Source organism: Leptidea sinapis, chromosome 29, assembly GCF_905404315.1.
Source record: "Leptidea sinapis chromosome 29, ilLepSina1.1, whole genome shotgun sequence".
Lineage (NCBI taxonomy): Eukaryota > Metazoa > Arthropoda > Insecta > Lepidoptera > Pieridae > Leptidea > Leptidea sinapis.
The window spans coordinates 8759552-8785740 of NC_066293.1; the positions used below are offsets into that span (position 1 = coordinate 8759552).

At 34.4% G+C, this 26189-nt stretch overlaps 1 protein-coding gene across 5 annotated transcripts in view; it reads left to right on the forward strand.

The window, feature by feature from the left end:
- The first annotated feature begins 4161 nt into the window (after window positions 1–4161).
- Window positions 4162–26189, forward strand: part of LOC126973379 (dynactin subunit 1) — a 77748-nt gene continuing 55720 nt past the window's right edge. For 2 of the 5 annotated variants that reach the window (XM_050820618.1, XM_050820620.1), the window contains exons 1-9: window positions 4162–4315; window positions 4405–4613; window positions 5995–6131; window positions 9160–9192; window positions 12560–12616; window positions 14973–15084; window positions 15333–15449; window positions 15796–15993; window positions 20581–20791. In XM_050820618.1, the coding sequence (XP_050676575.1) occupies window positions 4437–4613; window positions 5995–6131; window positions 9160–9192; window positions 12560–12616; window positions 14973–15084; window positions 15333–15449; window positions 15796–15993; window positions 20581–20791 (1042 nt within the window). In that variant the 5' untranslated portion in view covers window positions 4162–4315; window positions 4405–4436. Of the gene's footprint in view, window positions 4316–4404; window positions 4614–5994; window positions 6132–9159; window positions 9193–12559; window positions 12617–14959; window positions 15085–15332; window positions 15450–15795; window positions 15994–20580; window positions 20792–26189 lie in introns of those variants that run through there. The other 3 variants (XM_050820619.1, XM_050820621.1, XM_050820622.1) reach the window with 3 other exon arrangements.

Genomic DNA, 26189 nt, shown 5'->3' on the forward strand with positions numbered 1-26189 from the left:
CACAGTAAAATAGAACACACAGTTATAAATAACTGCTTCCCAAACACCAGTTTTCATGATATTATTCCAAAAATATTAAGTTCAAATTTAACACATGTAACAAACTTAATAATATGGTTTGGAAATAGAGGAGACATGAACAAACGTGACCTTATCAAATATGTTGAGACACTATGTTCACTAAATATTAATAAAATTGTAATATTTACATTCCCGTACAGCAAAAGCCTACCACAAGCTGAAAACGAACTTAGATATAATTTAAATTTAACATTACATACTATTCTAAATAATAATAAACTAATTCACCTGATCGACACCAACAATTATGTTAAAAATAATTTATATTTGAGAAAAGGTAGTTACGACCTCTCAGACTTTTATAAACGACAAGTAGCTGTGTCACTGTCTTACTACTTTAGTATAACAGCCAGGAATTTGGCTAACCAGAAAATGCACACTATTTGTTCTGAAGAGATTCGTGACAATCTCACATTGGAAGCTATTCCAAGTAATTTAAATTAGTTTATAAGACAACAGAGGATGTCTCTAGCATTAATAAGCTACAAAATAAATTATTTAAGACAACGGAATTATCCTCTAGCAACATCAAAACAAATAACAATTTATGTAATATTAGAAGTAGTAAAGAAAGAGGAATAATAACTTTCGTACATCAAAACATCCAGTGTTTAAGAGGCAAAGATTTAGAAGCAGAATTATTTTTGAACAGCATTGTTATTGATATTTTATGTATTACTGAACATTGGCTAAGAGATTATGAGCAAATGTTTAATTTTAGCAATCACATAGTTGGAAGCTCGTTTAGTAGAACTAACTTTATTCATGGTGGTTCCTTGATTATAGTCAACAAACAATTTCAGTGCAAAAATCGTAAAGATATCGAAGCATTATTTGTTGAGCGTGTAGTGGAAATATCTGCAATAGAGATAAAAAAAAAAAATTGTATGTGTATATAGACCGCCGCTGGCAAATTTTGAAATATTTGAAAAAACTATGGAAGATGTGTTATCGAAACTATCTCAATCGAAAAAGAAATTAGTTGTATGTGGCGACTTTAATGTTAATATTATAAATAACTGCTGCTTAAGTGTGTGATTGCTGAATCTGTTCAAATCATTTAATCTCTCTCATTTGTTTGCGGAGCCTACTCGAATATCTGCGACTAGCGCCACGTGTATTGACAATATATTCACTGACATTATTCCAATAAACAAATGTATTATTAGTAAATTAGACTCAGACCATTTTAGTCAACTAATAAAAATTAAAGACATCAGAGCTATTCTGAAAAAACAAGTTAAATGTACTCCTGTAACAAATTATCGTTTAAATCAATTGAAAAATTGTGTCAGTTCCAATTCTCTATTCCTACCTCAACTTAACTTAGATGCCAATGCAATGTACAACATATTTTTTGAATCATTTACTAAACTGTTTAACTCTATTTTTATTTCAAAATCATTTATTCCAAAAAATACTTTATCTTTTAATGACTGAGCTTCCGTCGATTTACACAAACGTAGACAAACATTGTATAACTTATATGAAGAGAGGCGATTTAATACAAGTGCAAAATTTAAAAATTATGTAAGGTTATATTCTAAAGAATTCAAGAACGATTGTAAATTAGCTAAGTCTCACAACATAAGTTTAAAGATTAAAAATAGCAATGACAAAATAAAAACAACTTGGAAAATTATAAATGAGGAGATCGGTAAAACTAAAAAGAGAAATAATGAATTTAAATTAAAGATTGGTAACAGAAACATAAAAACAGATTCTGAAATTGCAGATACGTTTGAAAAGTTTTTTACTGATATACCGGTCTCTACGACAAAATATCTAAATTCCTCACCTATATCTGCAATGAAACTGCTACAGAAAAACGTATCTTTATGTAATACAAACTTTAAATTTAAGCATGTTGATCGCATAGAGATTATTAAAACGTTTAGACTAATTAGCGTTAAGAAAACTAAAGATCTCTGGGGAATCTCTGTTAACGTAGTGAAATCTGTAATAGAAATTGTAGCCAATGACTTAGCTTTTATTTTCAATAAGTGTGTAGATTGCGGTATATTTCCAAACCAAATGAAACAGAGCAAGATCACACCTCTATTTAAGTCGGGAGATAAAGCTGACCCGACCAATTTTAGACCCATATCAGTACTACCAACTTTTAGCAAGATTTTCGAAAAATTATGTTAACGCAATTAATTGACCATTTTTACAATAATAACCTCATGCATAATAAACAATATGGTTTTACTCAAGGTCTTTCAACCACAGATGCTAGTATCGAGTTAATAAGAAATATTTTGGATGCTTGGGAGGATTCATGTGATGCGTTAGGAGTGTTTTGTGATTTATCCAAGGCATTCGACTGCGTCCATCATGAAACCTTACTTCAAAAATTTCACCACTATGGGGTTAGGGATGTTTCACTAGATTTAATAAAATCATACTTGTGTAATAGGATTCAAAGAGTAGACATTAATGGAAAAAGGTCAACTGGCACTATCATATCGATGGGTGTACCGCAGGGCTCAATCTTGGGTCCTTTTTTGTTCCTGGTTTACGTCAATGATTTACCATACCTTATTCAAAATAAACATGATATTATACTGTTTGCTGACGATACATCTTTGTTATTTAAAATAAAACGCCAGCAAAAAACTTTCTGTCAGGTTGACGACGACATTGCTGAAGTAGTAAATTGGTTTAATGTTAATAACTTACTTTTAAACGAAAGGAAAACAAAATGTGTAAGGTTTACACTTCCAAATATAGAGCACCAACCAACACCTAACCTATAAAATTTAATAATGACAAACTTGATGTAGTTGAAACGACAACATTCCTAGGCATTACATTAGACTTTAAGCTACAATGGGGTGCTCACATAAAAAACTTATGAAATCGACTTAGCTCTGCAGTATTTGCGATAAAGAAAATTAGGCAGCTGACGGATGTTGAAAGGGCTAGACTTGTATATTTCAGCTACTTTCATAGTGTTATGTCTTACGGAATTATATTGTGGGGTAGGGCTGCAGATATTGAAAACATATTTGTGCTGCAGAAGAGAGCAATTCGAGCAGTCTATAAAATGCGTTCAAGGGATTCATTGAGAGAAAAGTTTAGTGAAATAAATATTATGACAGTACACTGCCAGTACATATACGAGAACCTCCTATACGCCCATAAAATATTAGCCAATTTAAAAAGAATAGTGATGTACACAGTGTCAATACTCGAAACAAACATAAACTCGCAATTCCATCTACTAGGCTCCGTAAAATTGCTAAATCTTTTAAAGTGGATTGTGTTATATTTTATAATAAACTCCCAAATGAAATTAAAATGTTACCTATTAAAAAATTTAAATGTATCGTAAAAAATGAATTGACATCTAAGGCCTATTATAATGTGAAAGATTATTTGAATGATAAAGATAGTTGGAATTAATGTTCTAAATTTTGTTAATGAATATTGTTGTACTCATTCGAATGTTATTGTAACTTTTGTACTTCATCCTGACTTGCACTAAATAACTTATAAAGTTTTACAGTGAATAAAGATTTTTTTGACTTTGTCTTTGATGAAAAAATCTAGATATTGTGTTGAGGGTAGCTTAAAAAAGTTTGTATTGGCAAAATTTGACTTAAAGTTTATTTGATTTCAAAAAAGAATGTTTTTGTATGTGCAAAAAACCAAACCCTCATCATTTCGGTAAATTGTTATATCTTTTACAATTTTTTTCAATATTCACCTACATACTATTCCAATGACATCTTGATTATAATATTTGCCGAAAGTTATGAAGGAAATTGGGAAAATAGCATTTGTTTACTTACTTTGTACATATTAGCCGGCTTATAACGCTTAAAATTTTGAATAAGAGGCCCCTCTTGAGGCAAGAGATGACAATACGAAAAAAACATTATAATTCGACTAAATTGCTGATTCGGGTAAACCTCTGGAGCCTGGACATCCGCTGATTGGAAATCCGGAACAACACGGAAATCCTCGTAGTGAGTGATTTTACATAAAGGTTATAAAACTTAGTTACCAGGTATAGAAATCTGACATTGACTGGTGACAGAAGACAGTTGACATTTACAATACGATTTAGATTTTTGGTGCTGTTTTTCAATTTATTTGCATTTTCGCGATTCTACAATTTCGCTAATGAATATTTATGTTTAATTGAAAACTTAAATAAGAATCGTCAAACATAACCTGATAATAAATAGTATTAACTGAAATGTCATTAAATTAGGTGTATTATAAGGTACTTTTTGAGTACAGAATAATTTGGGTTTTAAATTATTGAAAAAAAAAAAAGGTTTCAGTTGTGTCTTAAACTTACTGTATTTTCAGTTAACTATTAAATTAAGCCAACAGTTACGAGAATGTCGAATAAAGATTTGAAGATCGGGCAGCGTGTAGCAGTTGTGGCAAAGGATGTTAAGGGTACTGTGGCATATGTGGGCTATCCAACTTTTGCTTCAGGGAAGTGGATCGGGATTAACCTTGATGAACCTAAGGGCAAGAATAATGGAACCGTTCGTGGACATTTTTATTTTGAGGTATGCTGTATGTATGCTCTGCAAAATAGTATACACATTTACAAACATCTCCATGAATGATGCCTTGAGAGTTTGCTTGCATCATTGCTTGGAAACCCAAAAACTCAGCCTGTTAGCAATTAAGTACATTGTGAATGTTTCATTAGGCTTTGGTCAACCTCAAATCAATATATTGATATCTATATATATTAATATCTAAAAATATAATAATAATTACATAGCAGACGGCAATCACTGGTTGGCTCTGCACAGGGTTTCCTACTAAGCCATCCAGAGGAATATAATACAGTAAAGGTGCCTCTTTGTTTCTGTTTTTGAGACTGACACTGAAAATTTACATTAGGCATGAAGAACAATGTATTTAATTATAATAAATAAATTAAATTAAATATAGGTATCTGCCTTTAACCGATTTGAAATAGAAACATACAATAGGGAATGACAATAAGATAACATATCGCAACAACACTTGGTAAACATTATCCCTGTTATTCATAATGGTCCGCTAACTTTAAACAGCCGCTTAGGAGTGTTTTTTCTCATTCTGACTTAGGTCAATAGAAGAAGACAGAGTGAGATAGAAATGCTTTAAGTTAGCAGACTATTATGAATAAGGGGGTATGTAGCTACATTGGTTCTTAAAACAGCTTTAACATTTGGAGACTAATGGATAATAAACTCCCAACCCATGTTTTTAAATCATATAACAACTCAGCCTCATACCCCATACCATAATCTTCTGAATAGGGGACACAAGCTTACTCCGCCACTGGTTCACAATTTCCTGAGAGAAACCGGCATGGTCCATGTATAGGGCATTTCAAATTGGTTTATACAAGCAAAGGAAAAAGTGATATATGGATCCATTGTAGAAAAATCATTATTATAAAATTAAACCTTTGAGGTGCTATTACAAAGAATTAATTTATGTTCTGTTAGACAGTGACCTAACAAAAATGATGTCGAAAATGGAGTTTATCTTTTTTATAACAATTGGACGCAGTTAAGCAGAATGGATTCAAACCACACTTTTATCAAAATAGAGTTTTGTACGCCATCATACTACTGAAGGTCGAATCTGTCATGTAATAACAAAAAAGTTATGTGGTTTGAGTCCTTTCTGCTTAACTACGTCCAATTAAAGTAACGGAATGCAAGTTTTGTTAGCTGCCATCTATCTGTCATTATAAAATCTATATCTTCCATATGCATATGATATATCCATTAGACAAGCTTCTACTCATGTTTGAATATAAGCAATGTCAAAAGATTTTTGAACGAACAACAGAAAGACACAGATTTGTAATAAAATTTTCTTAAATAAATGTTCAACACATGTTTAACTCCTTTTTAATAACATAGTTACTGTCACAATTTCCAGTGTGAAGAAAATTGTGGAATGTTTGTACGTCAAACACAACTTCAACTGCTGGATGCAGATGACAATCCAATGGAGACACCCATGAGTGCATCTATGGAGGATGTCAAGCCTACAGCTCCTAACCGAAGACTGAGCAGGTATACTAACCAATTTGTAATTTTTTTTAACTGATAACCCTCACTTCTGGGATTAATTACACAAATTAAAGGAGATTGAAACACTTCTATACAAGGGCCCAGGTGATAACAAGATGAAAGTAGCACCATATGAAAGCTTACATTTAAATAATCCGTAATTGAAAATTTAGCAAGATTTGTCAATCTAGGAGCTGAGTAATCGAAGATATAAAAATTCGGTTATGTCTTAAACTATATGTTGACAGCTGATCTGTAGTAGATTTATTGAATGCCTAGCTGCTAAAAATTTATCACATACTTATGTTAGCTAGGTTTTTTTGATAAAAAATACCTACTTATCTACATATACATTCCTACTACTGTAACGACATTTATTTGCATTATAATATTAGACACTTAGTAATTTATTTCCTCAGATACGAATAATATATAATCATTAGCTCATACATGAACTGTAAAACAGTCTGCTAGATAGAGACAACTTTCCTTGGAATACTATTGGTTAGGTAGTTAAAAGCCGGTAACTCAACGAATACAACAAGAAACGAAGTGACAATGACGAAGAACTGAAATGATCTGTCACACTGTCATTGTCAAAGTGTAGTTAGCATTGAGGAACTAGGATTTCAATAGTATTGATTTTTTATGCCAATCAATTTATTGACTCAATAAAATAATTGCTCTGTTCTGTAAGAAAATAATATATTATATTCATAATATGGTCATTTGAACAAAAACTTTGCACCTAACAAATATTATTTAAATAAAACAACTGGATCTTAATGTTATTTTAATTGATTAAATATTAATTCAAGGACATTTTAATAGATTTTCTTTATTTTAATGTTTTTTTGTTTTATAGATTGCAAAATGAGCTAGCTTTTTGTGTTCTACACCAGAAAAATATACCCTTTTTTTTAAAGTATATTTCAACTTGTTAACATCGGGCCTAAAAGTCCCATTCTGCTTTGAAAACAAAATTTATGAACGATGCGAATTGCTTAGATTTGAAAGAGCGGCATCTCAAATCAATTTCCTAATATGCAAATATTGGAGTTGAGCAGGTTATCAACTGTAAAGTAGATCCTGTAGATGAAGCCACAACAAATATAATTGACACAAATACTGAAACGCTTCATAACTGAATTCTCATGTTGTTGCGTTATAAAATTATTCCAGAAATGGTTTAATTGATTTGCTTGTATCAATAACTTCTCACATGCTACGTTCTAAGCAAATTCTTAGACAACCATTTATAGTTTGATTAATAATACTTACCCCCTTATTCATAATAGTCTGCTAACTTAAAGCATTGCTAATTCACACTCTGTCTTCTTCTATTGGCCTAAGTCAGAATGAGAAAAAACACTCCTTAGCGGCTGTTTAAAGTTAGCGGACCATTATGAATAAGGGGGTTAGTGTTTGAGTGTGTTTCTCTACGGGCCTTCAAATCTCCTGGAATGCGAAGTCAAAGCATCTAATGCTGTATAAGGTTTATAATATTTATATGGAGACCTGTCTGTCACTAGGTCAATTGAGTTGATTAAATTTATTTTCTTAAAGATATAATGCATGTAGTTATTATTGGATATTAACATTAACTGAGCCCATTTAACTCTATTTTTATTACTTACTTTCGCCTTTTCTGACCTGCTTGTTGAAAGGCGATTCGTCTATTTTATCGCAATTCATTACCCATTTCTATTTTTACTTATAAGCGATGATTTTTTTTATAAGTTTTGATAATTTATAAGCGATGACGGATTGGCACCTGCGTTTCCAGAGTAAACGCCTCTAGCGCTCTCAACCCAATGTACAACCGTAAATCTGACAAAATAAAACCTACGCCAAGCTATACGTACTCTGCGTGATGGGACGGTCAGTTTATTGGTGCATCTGTTCCAAATAAAAACTTAAAAACATAAACATGTTCTATCATTAAAAGGAGTATTCATATGCATGATACTGTGTGCTAATCAAACAAAATTCTCAAGCCATCCAGTGATAGTTGCAAGATGATTCATCCCACAAGATTTGAAGGCTTTTGTCTTATTATTTCAGTTACGTCTTTTCATCAAAAGCAGTAGTAGTAATTTTTTAAATATAATTACATATTTCATTCAGACATCACCAATTCAACAATGTGTAAAGAATATTTCATTCAATTGGTAGATTAAACGTAAACGACAAATGCAGTACTTGATGTTTGTATTCAAACGCTTCTGTGAAGTCTTTATTTAAACTTTCTAGATTTAGTGCGTAAAATTGCTACAAAATTGTCATTTAAGCTTCTGCTCGATTTCACTGTAAAAAATATAATTATTCTAGCAACTTGTTATTCATTAAATCCATATTGTTAACTAATTTTATTTCGTCTATTGTTTCGTTAATGTCATCAAAATTTTCATAAATTCCATCTTCTATTTCATTAATATCATCTGCCAATATATCACTTGTCTTCTTTCCGGATCAGTTGGCAGAATCTCGTTTTCAACATGCTTATTCATCTTTTGGGCTATCCTCGAAGCGAAGTCCTCACGTACACATTAAAAAAGTATACTATAAAATGCCCTCATTTTTTACGATATTCTATTCATTATTATTCATCACAATATCTTTCATTAATTTCGTCTGTATTTTTATTAATATCAACTATCATAATATTATCATTACATTATTTTATATTTTTATTGATGTCATCTTATATCTGATTAATATCAACGACTGTTACGTTGATATCATCTTTTCATATTTTACAATATTCAATTCATTTTCACTCATCACAATAAAATGTTTCATTAATTTAGTCTGCATTTTTATTAATATCAACTGTGTTAATATTATCATTTCTTAATAATATATGTGTATTGATGTCGTTTTATATCTGATTAGTCTCATCTAAAGGTTTATTTAGGTTATTATCTTAAGTCTCAGTAGTGCGATCAATCTTTTTATTGATGCCATCTTATGTATTGTCAATATCTTCGTTAGTGTAGTCGTATACTGAATATGTGTGTTTGTTTGCTAGTATAACAGTCGCGCAGAGATCTAGACCAACCACGTGAGTATACGTATTATAGTGCACTTAGCTTGCTTTGCTCACACGGAAATATTATTACTGCGATGTTTTTATAAGGCTGATGCAGAATCAAAAATTTGATGTTGTCAGTAAAAGTAGGCTTACAAGGAATTTTGGTTAGATGACGTAAGCATTACATTGCCCTTGCGTTTGTGATGAAAGTTTCTATGTGTTGAGTTACGGGTCGTCGGTTTGATTGTTGCAATTCGGGTTATTTCGAAAAGGACGACGTAGATTTCAAATATGGGCCTAAATTGTAAATTAGCCACCCCGAGAATCCTAAAAACGATATCAGTTTTGTTGCAAATGATAAATTTTGCACGGCAGCCAACTTAGATTTCAAATATGGTCCTAAGCTAAATTCTAAATTTGCCACCCGAGATCCCTAGAAATTATATCAGTATTGTTACAGTGATATCTTCTGCGTGGCAACCATTTTGAATTTCGAAGTATATTCACATACATTCAAACTAATATAACGCGACACTCTTCAAAATCATTGATTTTACTCCTGATATTATGTAAAACAGCTACAACTCAAGATTCTCATGGAATTAACACTAAAATGTACATACATTTAACAGTCGCTTACATAAAACTGCCGACTAAATGCAGGAAATTAAATGAATATGAACCCAAATATTTTTGACTCTGTATCAGTATTTTTAAAGTTTTGATCTGAAAAGAATTTATAAGTTTATTTTGTAATCGAGACATTAGGGTGTGCTTCCACTGCAACGGAGTTGTTTTCAAAATAAACTTATTTTTATTTAAATACCCACACTCGAAGACTTATATACAAATGCAAGGGGTCTTACAGAGTTACTACTTACTACTAAAGCCGGTATAATATCCGCTCTACTATTGAACAGAATCACTTTGTTCTAGAAGACCAACAGTTGGTAGAGGAATTTCTCTTGTAAGAAACATTAAATTACGAAGCACTATAAAATTATTATTGAGCTTCAAATTTAACTTTAAAAGGCTTATTCCTATAACCCTATGTGTTAGGGGATAAAACTTAATTATGCTTATGACAAATTGAAATATTTGAAGATTTGAGTGGAAATAAAGAACACAAGAATATATATTTGTAGTCCATGTACTTTGGAATTTTTTTATTACAGTTTAGGTAATATCATGACCGTATAATTATTGTTTTTAATTTTATTCACAAAGAAGTCAAAATCAATATATTATATACTAGCTGACCCAGCAAACGTTGTATTGCCGATATTAAAATCGCGATACAAAAGTAACTGTTGATCGTAGATGGGTGAAAATTTGAAGTTGTATGTATTTTTTAATGCTGACTCATACTCAAATAATTAAAAATAAATGTCAAAAAAAAAAATCGTGTGGACCACCTTAACATTTAGGGGGATGATAAATATATATACCCAATATGCACTCAAAATTTCATGAGAATCGGTCAAGCCGTTTCGGAGGAGTTCAAAGTTTAACACCATGACACGAGAATTTTATATATTAGATAAAAGAGAATGTATGTTTGTATGTTCCCTAATAACCCCTAAACTATTCGACCGATCTCAATGAAATCTTTGTAATAGATTCGTTGAAGCTCAAGGAAGGTTTACATATATAATTTATATGGCAAAACAACGTTTGCCAGGTCAGCTAGTTTTATAATAAATTAGTTACAAAAAATGTAAGTTTTGTTCGTATTTAATACGATAAATGTTCGTCGTATTGTGGTGTAACTGCTATTATCTATTGCTTCAGTCATAATTAATAAAACTGTAGAGACGACTTGTCTTTACATTAGATATTATTTTTTAAAACTGATTGTAGATGATAAAGGGAGTGTAATTGAACATAAAAATATAAATTAAAAGAAGTCTTAGTCACCTTTAACTGGAAATATTGGACAGGCTTTCATAAAACTTTCACGAATGCCGTCTGCGTAGTCTAACAACAACATCTAAATGTTGTTGTTAGCCTACACTGATTTGATCAAAATCAGTGCACGGAGATAATAAGTAATGGTTTTTATGAAGTTACACTCAAGATAACTCAAAAAATTTGGATAATTATGAATTTCCGCAAAATATTTCCTATTTTAATAAATTTTCAGTTATGTTTTCGTTTGCATGTTTTAAATTAAAAATAGCACCCTACTAAATTACACCCTATTTTATGTGAACAATGTCATAGGAACAGCTTTATGCAATAAATTTGAACCACGCAGGGTTTAGCTTATGAATAAATAAAGAATAGTTTTATTTCATCTAATAAACTCCGTTGTAGTGGAGACACACCTTAATAGGACAAAAGCTTAGTCAAGACTGTTTATTTGGTTTATTTCTTTATATACTATTATTTTGAAAATCACACTCGTATTTTCATTTAATGCTATTTTACCACAAAGTACCAATATGTGGAAGGATTGATATCGATACCATAAACCAGGTATCGACCTTATTAACTAGTAAACGAATACCTATAAGTTTGCAATGCAAACAATTCAATCAAACAACCGAGGTGAGCGGGTCCGACTGAATGCTCATTGGTCAGATCATAATCACAATATATCGTTAATAATCGCTACTGTGATTGATATAAATATGCCTTCCTCATTTAGGGCTATATTCCACCGGGACACCATGGCGGCGCAACCAGTTGCCGTTTCAAACAAAATATAATATATTAATATTATATAGCTTTATATTATCCAGCTCTATAAAGAGTTACTCATCTCGTGTCCATTTGGTGGTGCGACCAGCTAGGACGCGTGCACAGAATGTTTCTGGTGGCGCCACCACTAATTACTATAGAGCTGCATGGTGTCTCACTCACTCCGCCGTCAGTGACGCTCCCACCTTATTGCATGCAACATGGATGATTTCTCATCAGATTATTCATATAGAGATTTAAAAATGAAACGCTAAGGCAAAGTAAGGATGAACCCGCCACTGTTTCTTTTTTCTCTTAAACTTTCTTTTCCTACTTACATACAGCAGTAGTAAGAGATAGCATATCTCTTCGAGGTACAATTCGATACCGTCTCAGTGTGGTGTGGCGATTCTGGTGTCTAGTTTGGGAGCTAATGGACCACAGTGGCGCGACTGGTTGCACCGCCATGGTGTCCCGGTGAAATATAGCTCTTAGTGTCTTAAAGAGTTCGCCCCTCATTAAATGTCTATAAGTTATAAGGTCCAATAGGCTTTCTCATTTATAAAATTAGTATAAGATTAATACAGTGTGATTTTTGAAAAAATAGCTTCGCAGGCAAATGTATGTTCTATAACAAAGCATTAAATACTATTATTATCTGTGTGCCAAAGTGTTACTAATTAACAAAATGTTTTACTAACGATGTGCGGTCAAGGGTACGACGGAAGGCGTCCCCCGCTCAATCTAAGGCCGGCACGCTGTCTATATCGAGGTAAAAATCGCCCTACCGCACATGTAAATAAAGCACATTATCCTGTAGCGCACATTTTATTTTCTCGCACTTATGTTTTTAGCATTAGTTGGTTTTCTTAGAGTAATACACGGACTGACAGAAACTAGAAAAGACTATTCCGACGATCTTGACCAGATCGTCAGTCCATCTTGTGTTTTGTCTACACTGCTTCTTCCCCCTGTCCCCAATCCCCAACGACCATCTGACCTTCGAGCTATTTGCCCTATATTTGAATTTGTAAAGGACTTGAAACAGAAACCAACATGTACGAACTGAAGGAAAGACACTCCTCTCTCTCACTTCTAACGGAGTTGCAGTTTTTGAAAGTACAATAAAGGCTACATCTTTTTACCGTTACGATTGTTTACCATTTAGCTAGTACATATTAACATTATAAGCTCGAACGGTACGATTTCACCCCGTACTATAAAAGCGCAGCGTAAAAAAGAGTAGCGTGAACTATAAAAAAATGTATGCAGAGAAATAGACACCGTATTCTATATCTCTATCGCTCTCTCTATATTGTTTATGTATTTGGTGAAAATCGTCTTTAGAAAATTTATTTCATTTTAACTTTAACGCTCACATTCAGAGAATATCGGACATTGACCCCATTATATTCGTTACAGCTAGTTGGTAAATTGATTCAAACCACCGTTAACTAATCAAATTAAACACGATGACGTGTGTCCGTCGCTTGTATGCAATTATTAAGTTCAATGGCCGATATTATTTGTATTGCGCGACCGCAGTACTCAGTAGTATAATATAGAATAACTGTATATTTGTCTGCACAGTAGAATACTATTATGTTTATTAATAAATTGGTATTGAAAATGCACTAGTTTTATGATATGCATGTGCTGTCATTACTTTGACCGTTTGGACGTAATGATCGACGTAAATTGAATAATGTCACGTCAATTGAAACATGTCGAAACGCCCGTCAGAGGTCATCCATAAATTACGTCACACGTTGAGTAAAGTGTGAGGTTATGTGACAAGACCACATGGGGCTCAAGTATTTTTTCTTTCGTTTGTTACCTTTGTTTGACGTCGGTACTTTATTGATGACGTCTCGTCGTGTTGTTAGGATATCTTTTTTTTTTCATTATTAGGCTATTGTCAAATCTCATTGCGTTTAGAGTTATCTTAAAATCAAACAAGGCAGGTAGGTACAGTGGTTTCTGGTACCAAACTTCAAATTTATGACATGAAAGTTACTTAATAAGCGGTGGATTCAAAAGTACTACTACACAATTGTATATTTTGCACTTTTAGGTAATAGTTTTATTCACGAATTGTAGAGATATTATTGCCAGGAAAATGTTGAAAATTGAGATTTGATCGCTACTGTAGATATAATTTAACATACTTAATGGAAAAAAATAACAACAGGTTTGAATGATTTCCCGAAGTAAAGTATGTAATGTCTCTTCACGCTTAAATTATTTCACTCGTTCACTGAAATCCTTAATGGTTTCCATTAGAATTGTTGTTATTTCCGTGAATTAATAAACAATTTGATCAAAACTCCTTTTTCAACCCAGTAGGCGCATTCGGTAAGATATCATTCGAAATTCGTATCACCCAAGCGAATACATGCATATCTATCTCATGCAACGGTCGTGCCTACAATTTCGCATTCTCTAGTAAAATATTTCATTATTTGAGTACATATAATTTCCTCCCATCGATTAGGGGGCGTCCATTAATTACGTACAGTGTTCTAGGGGGGAGGGGATCCAGCTAAATCTTTTCTCACTTAAGGGGGAGTGGAATACTTGGCAAATATCATGAAAAATTCTCAAAAATGCCTCATGTAATTAATGGGCGCCTTGGTGTGGCCACCAACTTAAAGAATACGAATTTGATAATCTCAGCGCTGATTCCGCTATCGAGACTCGAATGGTCTTACCGTAAGCGTCTCAGAGCCTTGTTGCATTTATCTGTAACTTTCAATGACGATCTATGCATATAGACAAATCACGTCGTATCAAAACAATGCCAAATATGGAAAATATGGAACATGCCACAAATCTATACATTGCCACATTTGCTCCAGTTGTTTAGAATATTCTTGGTCAATGAGCAGCAATGTAAAACATTTATTCAGTTTATGTTTGATTCGGACAGTGACAGTTGACATGACTAAGGAGAAACCTACACACTTTTGCTGATCCGCTATCAGACTGCGTATGATATGTCCTTATATGTGTATAGAACGTCATTCATAACTTTGCTTTTTCTGTCACATTGGTTAATATCGCACGCTTGTTAGATATGTTAAAAGCAAAGCATTGAAATCGCATTCACGTAAAGGTGTTACCGCCAGTTCTCGGACTTCGCTTGCGAGTAGCAGACAGTCGCTGGCTTCCTTCTTGTCTCCGTCCACGGAGCGAGCTTCCACTCCAGACCTGACTGTGAAGCGGGCTTCGTTCGTTGAGGTATGTTTGGTGGAAGTTACACGCTCAGTTTTGCATCACTTGATTCGGTTATCGTTTATGGAACAATGTCTCATTTAAGCCTACTGAATTTCAGACTTATATTCCTGTGTAGACCTCATTGTTTCGAATCAAACAATAAATTAGTGTGACAGTCGGGGTGTTTGTTTTTCTATATTTTTTTACAGGCATTCAAAAAATTTCGTAGAGTTTGCTTATGTAATAAATATGCTTATACATGTTATTTTCAGACTGGATTTGTGGAGACCCTGACTCCTCAGTTCACGCCAGGACAGAGTATGACTTCACCGCAACCAAACGCTGCAGCGGTGGAAGAGAAACTGGCCAACTTGCAGGCACAACAAGAGGTAGGTGCCCGGATAGGTGTCTTCGGAGTACTCTGTCGATTAATAATTGAATTGAATAAATGAATTGTCATTTATTCATGATAAGTTAATGTCACAAAAACTAAAATGAGAGTCCAATATCCATTATAGAATAGTTACAGTATGAAATATTTAAATTTGAATTCAAACAATTTAGACGCCGCAGCCGCCATGAATTATGACATAACTGTCAGTTTTGCACCCTATATTTTGACATATCTGTCAGTATTTCGCGCTAAACTCGGCGTAAGAATGGAAGCGTCCGTTTTCTTTGTTTTTCTATTTTTGCGGTGAATAAAAAAAATATTAACACTATGATAATCTCTAGATAACAAACCTGAAGGCGGAAGTCGAAGACCTCAAGGAGAAACTGGAGACACTCAGGATGCGCAGATCCGAGGACCGGGAGAAGTTGCGGGAGCTGGAGCGGGTCAGGTTACAACTGGACCAGGCGAACGAGTTTAAGGCCAAGATTATGGAGTCGCAGGCCCAACTGCAGAGGGATTTACAAAGAGCCAAGCAAGAGGTCAGTTGGAATAAGTGCAGGACCGTACAATTTTAGATAAGAATTTAAATGATATATTCAAATTCAAATTCAAAATCACTTTATTCATGTAGGTCACAGAAATGACACTTGTGAATGTCAAAAAAATATATAAAAATATCGTTTCTTATTGAATTTACCGCTACTTCGTAAAGGGTTGAGCTAATGAGAAGAAGTAGCAAGAAACTCATTGCCACTCTTTTAAGTCAAGATTTAAATTTTAGTTGTTTTACAAATCATTTCAATTACAATATATGCAAAGTGATGCAACAAAAATACTCAAATGTCACAAAATGAAAGGCTTACATGAGTAAGTCAAAAAAAGAAAAAAAAGTAAATTAATACTTATAAACACAAGAGTTATTGAGTATAGTAGATGCATCAATCCACACATACCGTAAATAAATAAATAGAGGCATTATGTTAGCATTTCATAAAATAAAATGTATAATAACTTTAACTTTAAAGGAAATAATATCCTAAGCTTATTATGCTACTTACTGCACGTCTGCAGTGGTCAGTACATACATCCATGAATTACGTTACATTTTTTGACCCCTCCCCCGTCCTTGTCACATTTTTAGTTCTAGTTCACAGCTGGTCACATTTTAAGACGTAAAAAGTATGTTATTGTGTGTAACCTTACCGAATCATTAAGAGTTGCTGCTTCTTCTTATATTACAAAATTATCATAATATAATTAAGTCGTGTATTATACAGTTGTATCATGCCGCTTTTGGCGGGAAGCGGTGTGATTGGTTAATTTTAATCGCGTCATAAACGCCACGCCCGTATCCCCTTAGTAATAGTTAGTAATGTCGGTCTCTTTAAATGTCTTTGCATATACACATTAACATGTAGATTCCGAATAAGTAATCACCATAAATTATATAGTTACTACCTAAAACCTTCACTGAAACTGAAAGTTATAGTATAAGTTTTATTCCGATCGGTTCGGTAGTTTTCGCAGAGCAACCGAAGGAAAAAACGAATTTATCTGAATTTATTAGTATAGTTACATTGCGATTGTCAATGTATCGCCCACTAGTCGGAGACTGTATCGTGGAATCAAATAAACTTACAATATATTATAGATATTGAAAAGTTCTTCTAAGGCTGCATTTGATTCGCTTCCTTATTATATCCGTGGGGAGGGGAGATGTACTACATATAATAATGTAAGATATCATTTATGAATAAAATAGGGTCAAACTAAGGGCTATTTCACGTTAACCCTACCATCAATTGGTAAAGAAAGCTTAAAGGTGTTTCGATACGTCCTATAACTTCTAACAAATAAAAAAAACCGGTAAAGGTTCCGTACCATCATCTATAAAAACAAAAAATAATGTCTGTTGTATTGTTATTTGTTTGTTATGTTGGATCTTATTTGTTTTATTTTAATTGAATTATTTTATTTTTAAAGTGAGTACATAACTAAATATTCTGTGTATATACACCGAATATTTAGTTATGTACTAAACTTCAACCATCAATATCAAGCAAAAACGAACAAAAAATGTTTGAAGTTGAATGTTGAAGTTTGTTGAATAAAATATATAGATATTTTAATTATTAAATTAATGAATAAAATGTTTTTAAACATTTTATTCAGTTTTTTAAGTATTTGTCATTACAGCAGCAACATAAATACATAATCTATGAATATTTCAACTATATAACTATCACGGTTCATGAGATACAGCCTGGTGACAGTAGAGATGAAACGGATAGCAGTTTGGCCGGATACCGGATATTCGGCCAACCATGTGGCCGAATAGCCGAATATCCGACCGCCGGATAATCGGCGGAACTTAGCCGTTTGGTGTATCGCACACACAAACACAGACTTGCGTAGGCGGCGCGCGAACGATCGAGTAGACTCTGTTAGATTCGGTTCTTTTCGTTGATGAAAAGGGAGATCTTATTGGAATATTTGAATATGATCTTGTGAAGAGTCCTCAAGTAGCAGTTCATCTTCAACACCGGCTAAAAAGAGTAGAGAGGAGAGGAGACAGAGTCAGCTGTATCTCGCAAAGCTCATGACACGTTTTGGGATTGCTTTGATGAGGTAGCAAATGAAAACAATACTGACCAGGTTCAACGTGAAGAAAGAAACGCGATAACCTGTGAGCTGGATTTTTATCTCAAGTCAATGCGAATTGATCGCAATCGTGACCCTTATTCTTGGTGGGCAGCTAATGCCAAACAATACAAATTTAACAAAGTTTGCCAAAATCTATCTTTCAGCACCTTGCAGCAGTGTGTACAGCGAAAGACCTTTTTTTTTAAGGCGAGGTTTTCCCAACACTTTAGGTAAAAATTGCGCGAACGTTAGATTCGATACGCATCGACACTGGCGTCGGGCATGGCTGAGAACGAACCGAGCCATGCGGGTCAACGACCGCCGACCCAGAAGGACCGCGTAATATTTTTTAAAACTTACAGTTGTGCTAGAGTACGGAATTACTGTGATAATATTTTTTTTGCATTTTTGAAGTAAATCTTTATTATCGAAGTATGAGAGAAATGTTATATTACGCGCAAAATTATGATTTCAACATTATGGATATTGTGTCCGAGGTTCTCGAGGGTGCAGAGAACGATTTTGTGATCAGTTTTGAAATCCAAGATGGCCGCCGCGCAAAATTATGATTACAAAATTATGGGTATCGTATCCGAGGTTCTCGAAGGTGCAGAGAACGATTCTGGGATCATTTTTGAAATCCAAGATGGCCGCCGCACAAAATTATGATTTCAGCAATATGGGTATCGTATCCGAGGTTCTCGAGGGTGCAGAGAACGATTTTGTGATCATTTTTGAAATCCAACATGGCCGCCGCACAAAATTATGATTTCAGCAATATGGATATCGTGTCCGTGGTTCTCGAGGGTGCAGAGAACGATTTTGTGATCATTTTTGAAATCCAAGATGGCCGCCGCACAAAATTATGATTTCAGCAATATGGATATCGTGTCCGAGGTTCTCGAGGGTGCAGAGAACGATTTTGTGATCATTTTTGAAATCCAAGATGGCCGCCGCACAAAATTATGATTTCAGCAATATGGATATCGTGTCCGAGGTTCTCGAGTGTGCAGAGAACGATTTTGGGATCATTTTTGGAATCTAAGATGGCCAGAATCTAAGAGAACCTCGGACTCGATATCCATATTACTGAAATCATAATTATGCGCGGCGGCCATCTTGGATTTCAAAAATGATCCCAAAATCGTTCTCTGCACCCTCGAGAACCTCGGACACGATATCCATATTACTGAAATCATAATTTTGTGCGGCGGCCATCTTTGATTTCAAAAATGATCCCAAAATCGTTCTCTGCACCCTCGAGAACCTCGGACACGATATCCATATTGCTGAAATCATAATTTTGTGCGGCGGCCATCTTGGATTTCAAAAATGATCACAGAATCGTTCTCTGCACTCTCAATCTTACGTTATGTGAGCCCGAGAGACACGAACACAGTACCTTCCTTGACAGTGGTCACGGGCGTACTGCTGGATTGAGCGAGCATGCTACCAAGGCGTCGCGTTTGGTTTATTACGAAAAAAAATTATATAAAATAATTCACAAAGCGTATTGATAAATCCCACAATGAAAACTTATAAATACTAATAAACTATCGAATAAAATAAGTTTTGTGTTTATAGCTATCATAGTTTTATGATAATATAAACAATTCAAATAAAAAAAGACTATTTTTCAAAAAATAAATCTATCGAGATTTTTTTTCGTAATCGTGTTTTCGAAACAGCGATAATTTAGATAAAGAAATGAAGATAAACATGTCAAAAAATTGGAACCGTAGTATTTGTAGAAGTATTTTAAGTAGATTTTTAAAAATGTTACTTTTTAGGACTATAGCGCCTTAAGCTGGCCTTATTTATGAAGAGAAGAGAAACCGCTTGCTACCTCTCCATGCAGAGAAATTAGTATTTATCCACCATAATTTGCCTTTGGTGCAGTATGAGTACTAATTAATTATTTTTTTTCTATTACATTCATTTACTATGGTGTGATAAAAAATTTACAACTAAAACTAATTATGTTTCTTAAGCGATACTAAAACTAACTAAATAAAGCAAATAATTACTTAAAAATATATTTTTTTATACCGATTTTTTTTAATTCGGCCTGATGCCTATCCGGCCGAATAGTAGGTAGTTATCCGGTATTCGGCCGGATAGTATTAAGGCCGCCGGATAGGCCGGATACAGGATAGTTACCGGATATCCGTTTCATCTCTAGGTGACAGACAGACGGACGGTAAGCGGAGTCTTAGTTATAGGGTTCCGTTTTTTTTATGGACTAGGAGGACAAATCAGCGTACGGATCATCTGGTGTTAAGTGATCACTGATCTGGTGTTGCGGAGAAAAGAATCACAGGAGCGTTGCCGGCCTTGAGGGTGGTATGTGGAAAAAAGTTCCATGAAAACTGCACTGTGGAGGAGGTTCTCTCCGTATTCATCATTTGGGTACAGCACCTTAAAAAATACATGTAACCATGGGGTGAGAATGAATGACAGAACCTTATGTGATCATTCTTCAGGTCCGGGAAGCCCAAGAAGCTCTAGACCTCCACAACGACGAGACAGCTGAGCTCCAGGAGGCGGCTGAGATGGCAGCGCTTGATAAGGAGATGGCGGAAGAACGAGCGGAATCAATTCAGATGGAGCTTGAACAGTGCCGGGAGAAGCTGGAGGAAGCCACCCTGGACTTGCAGCTCATGAGGGCTGAGATGGAGGCCTCAGGAAACACACGTGAGTAACGACTATATTAAGACTAAGGCTGAGATCTATAGAGCTTCTAAAATCTATTATATTACATATTAACCCCCTTATTCATAATGGTCCGCTAACTTAAAACAGCCGCTAAGGCAGGGGTGCTCAAGCTTGAACTGCTGGCGATCTACCTCAAAATTGTTAGACTACGATTGATCGGCTCTGAGAGGCTTCAAGTATGTGTGATGAAGGATTGTCGCCTAAGTAGAGTGTCACGATGACATAGACATTAGTTTTGCGCAAAATATGCATTTTTTTAGTCAAGGTAAGTGTAGGTCTGCTCTTAAATGTCAATGAAAAAACTCATTATTATTATTCAAAATTGCGAGTTTATTGGTTCTTACAAAACAAACGCGTTCTAAAGTTATAAGCTTAACTAAAGAGTGACTTTGGATGTTGAAGCGTGACACTGCATGTCCTGAGCATACTTTTCATAAGATGATACGTAATTACCTATTTTAGTTTATTATACTGGATTTTTTTCTCGAGATCGACTCAAAAAGCACTCGCGATCGACCTGTCGATCCCGATCGACCGTTTGAGCACCCCTGCGCTAAGGAGTGTTTTTTCTCAGTCTGACTTAGGTCAATAGAAGAAGACAGAGTGAGAATAAGCAATGCTTTAAGTTAGCAGACTATTATGAATAAGGGGGTTAGAAGCTCTTGTTTGAGTGTGTGTGTTTATAAGTGTAGGATTGCATAATACTTAGTCTAGCTATACATACTGTTATTGGCTGAACAGTGCAGTGCCAAAAAAAAATACTGTTACAATTAAAAATAAACAATATATTACATTTAAATTTGGAATCTGTCATTTTTATATGATTGTTCATTGAGTTTTCTCATTTTGCGATATTAAAATGGAGTGTGGTAATAAATCGCTGTGATTGCAATACACAAAGTAGGAAAGGAAAAACTGTGGCACGAGGCTGTTTGGCGAGTCAACATGTCCCGAGGATGCCTCGTGTAGAGGAAACACGTGTCGAATTGTTTAAAGACAAATATTGGGGGATTTAATAATAAAAAAACTCAAAACATTTGGATAATTATTGATTTCCGCAAACGCCTACTTCAATAAATTTTATTTTAGTGAAGTTTTTTCTCATGGAAAGAGTGCGTGCTTCTATTGATAACTGGCCTCAACGTTTAAAGGACTGTATTGAAGCCAATGGAGATCACTTCGAATAAGCTTTTTTATATTTTAAATTGTTTCATATTTATGTATTAAACTAACACACTGTAAAGCCGAATTCCACCTTCGCACGACACGCCACAAGTTAGGATATCATCCCCATCTGGATGTGTGGCGGTCCTCCACAGTGCGGTTTTCAAGGAGCTTTCTTCCACGTACTACAAAGCTGTGGAATGAACTTCCTTGTGCGGTGTTTCCGGGCCGATACGACATGGGTACCTTCAAAAAAAGCGCGTACACCTTCCTTAAACGCCGGCAACGCTCCTGTGATTCCTCTGGTGTTGCAAGAGATTGTGGGCGGCGGTGATGACTTAACAACAGGTGAACCGTACGCTCGTTTGTCCTCCTATTCCATAAAAACAAAAAAAAGTAATAAATGTTATTTGCAATAGACAAATTTTTTTTTCTTTATATCAGTATTTATGGCTAGACTACTAATCAATAATATCAATAATAAATATATATATATATATATATATAATATATAATAAATATAAGGTATATATATAATAAATAATATGTATTTACATATATGTATTATATCAAAAGAAATGTTCTATTTTTAAATCTTTTCAAAAAGCATGTTGCCGTTTTAGTAAGGCAGTTAGTTTTAAACTTGACTTTATACATTCTGATAGAAATCTAAAACACCCTGTGTAGTGTGCAGTTCTATGTCAAGGTACTTTAAGTAATTTTTTTTTGTAGAACTGCCTGTATCTTTCATCCAATTCAGTTTTTCAAACAAATATTCTATTATTTTTCGATCCTACCTACTAAGCTAGAGGTCCCGGGTTCGAATCCCGGTAGGTGCAAGCATTTATATGATGAATATAGATGTTTGTTTCCGAGTCATGGATGTTTAAATGTATTTATGTATGTTTATATGAATATATGTATGTTTAAGTAAGTATATTGTATTAAATATATCATTGTCTTGTAACCCATAACACAGGCTATATATGCTTAACTTGGGGCAAGATAATTTGTGTAAAAAGTGTGTCAATATTATTATTATTATTATTATTAATATTCTGGCTTTTTAGTATAAATTATTTTTTAATTGAGCATGCGTATTGTAGTTTTCTTCTAGCTTTTCATATTAAGTATATTTTTCTAATTTAAATAAGGAGTTAGGAATTCACGTTTAGGAATATTCAAAGAAAAACTTATACAAGCATTTTGCACCCGTTGTCTAGCAGATTCCATGTTTTGGTTCAGCAGGTTCCTGGGACCATTAGTACTGCTTCAGTAATTAAAATGGGATAACGCGATAACTTAAGTTGATTGATGACGAAGATCCTTATTGATGTAAGGCTCTAGTTAAAAAATGGTCTAAAATCATTTTTTTCTTAAACATTTAAAAACTTATTTTATGGTAGAGGAGGACCAACGAGTGATCACCGCCGCCCACATTCTCTTGCAAAACCAGACGAGTTATATGAGCGTTGCCGGCATTTTAGTAAGGTGTACGCGCTTTTTTTGAAGGTACCCATGTCGTATCGTCTCGGAAACACCGCACAAGGAAGCTCATTCCACAGCTTTGTTGCATGTGGAAGAAAGTTCCTGGTAACCTCACTGTGGAAGAACGCTACACATCCAGATCGCGGGGATGTAATCCTAATTAAGTTATTAGCAGGCCGATCTTTACAGTTGAAATTAACTGGCATCCAGGGGCGTGCATATCATATAGGCAATTAGGCAGTGCCTACCCCGTTATAAACCTTAATAATTAGAACACTAGTGTTAATGTTAATTTAGTTTAATTTGGTTCCGTTATTTTATAACCAAACTTCTATTGAACACCCACTCATAAAATTTTCCCTTACGCTAGATACTAAATACCTACGGTAAGTAATCTTTTCATATTCCAAAGCTCAACCATGACTAGTTAGATCTACAGTGCCTACCTTGAAAACCAATGCACGCCACTGCTGGCATCTTATCAAATAATATAAGTTTACTGCCCCAAATTGCGAAATAAATCTAGGTTAAAACAGGTCAAGTAGGAATTCCTCGTAAACCTATTACTCCACTTTGTCCTCCACTTCGTCCTACGATCCTAGGTACCAATTCCCCAGTACACGGTTATCTAAAATCTTAATTTCTTATAACGTAGCTAATGTTTACATGTTTGCTGATTCCTTAGCCAAATATACCTGAGCCAGCCTGAGAGTTGAACAACGTTCATAAATTTTGGTTACAAATTTAATTTGTAAAGCTAATCCTAGATGGGGGGGTTACCACTTTAAAAATAAATGTTTAGATCAGAAAGAGCTACATGTCAAGTGAATTTCCTAATTTGCAATTATTGGGGTTGAGCAGGTTTATAACTTAACTTGAATTTGATCCTGTAGATGGAGCCACAACCTGAGAGTTGAACAAGACATACCAAGATTTACGATCTATGCGTCACTCGAACGGTTGGCTCAGTTGGTAGAAACGCTCGGACAGAACCCGAGAGGTCGCGGGTTCTAGTCCCGCAGCGTTTTTAAATGTAGGGTACAAGTTTATTTAAATTAATCGCAGAAGTGAAGGATATCTACACAAATAAAATTTGAAAAACAAAATTTTATGAACTATGTGGGATTCGAACCCACGACCTCCGGCGTTCTGTGCCGGTGCTCTAACCAACTGAGATAACCGTTCTAGTACCGCCTCGTTATAAAATTCTGTTTGCTTTGTTCAACTCTCAGGTTGTGGCTTCATCTACAGGATCCACTTTACAGTTGATAACCTGCTCAACCTGTTGTTGATGATGTATGAATCCTAGAAGTGAGGGTTATCACTTTAAAAAACATAACATATTGAAGGATATCTCTTTAAAAATAACAAATTGTTTAATGTTATAATTAAAATAGCTATATATACAAATAAAATTTGAAAACAAAATTTTATGTACGATGCGGGACTCGAACCCACGAACTCTGGCGTTCCGTGCCAGTGCTCTATTATTTGTGTATTAATCTTAGAAGGTTATCACTTTAAAAACATAACAAATTGTTAATATTAATAAAAAAAAACTGTTTACTTGTTAATTAATTATGTATACTTAAACGGAAAGTATGAGAGTGATATTGAAAGAAGAATGAATGTAGGAAACATGGTGAATGGAGCTTTGCACTCCTTTATGAACAGGCAGAAGGTGTCTAACAAGGCTCGTTTGGCTGTGCATGAGGGGGTGTTGGTTCCAACACTCATGTACGGAAGTGAAAGTTGGGTATGGCAGAAGAAACATGAAATTAGAATAAATGCAGTTGAGACGAGAGCGTTGTGACAAAAATTCAGAAAGGTATGCTGAGATGGTTTAGTCATGTCGAGAGAATGAATGAAGAACGATTGACGAAGGAAGTGTATAAGACCAGTGTGAATGAAAGTGTTGGAAGGGGTAGACCTAGGCGGACGTTTCGAGAACAAATCAGGGACGTCTTGAAAAAAGGCCAGTTCAAGAGTACCCTAAACCGAAGAGCATGTATGAAAGGAATAATGAAAGTGGACGAAGCGAAACAAGTATGTAAGGATCGTAGCAAGTGGAAAGAAGTGGTCTCTGCCTACCCCTACGGGAAAGAGGCGTGATTATATGTATGTATAATACTTATGTACTTGTTTTTTGTGCATGCTGACTTTATTTGTAAGTAATGATAATTCATTTAGTTCTTAGTTCTACTTATTATATTTTCTGTTAAATTAAGTAAGTGATTGTAAAACCACATAATAGCAGTTATTTATGCAACTGTTGTGTAATAAGGGGTATTAGAACACGAATGTGGATTAATCACACTAGGCGAAGCCGAGTGTGATAATAGTATCACATGAGTGTTTTAATACCTAATTATCAACAGTTGCATACAAGACTTTATCTACACCCAGAATATGAATCCTCTAAAAGATTCTGGAATAGTTAGCTTACTGCTAACATTAAAACACCAGTCCTAGTAGTAACCTAATATCATTTATTACTGATTATATACAAATAAAGTAAGTATTAATGAAACAATTATTTATTTTAGTAGTAATTTACATTTTGTATAGTGCAATAATTAAAATTCACTCGAATATAATGTTCTCTTGCAGCGTTAAAATGAATCGCTCATTTTTTGTAAACAAAACAATAAAAATATTGAAGAAAAATGGCGGGGATTCGAATAACCTACTTTTTTTTTACGGCGCGCGAAGTTCTGGTATTGTG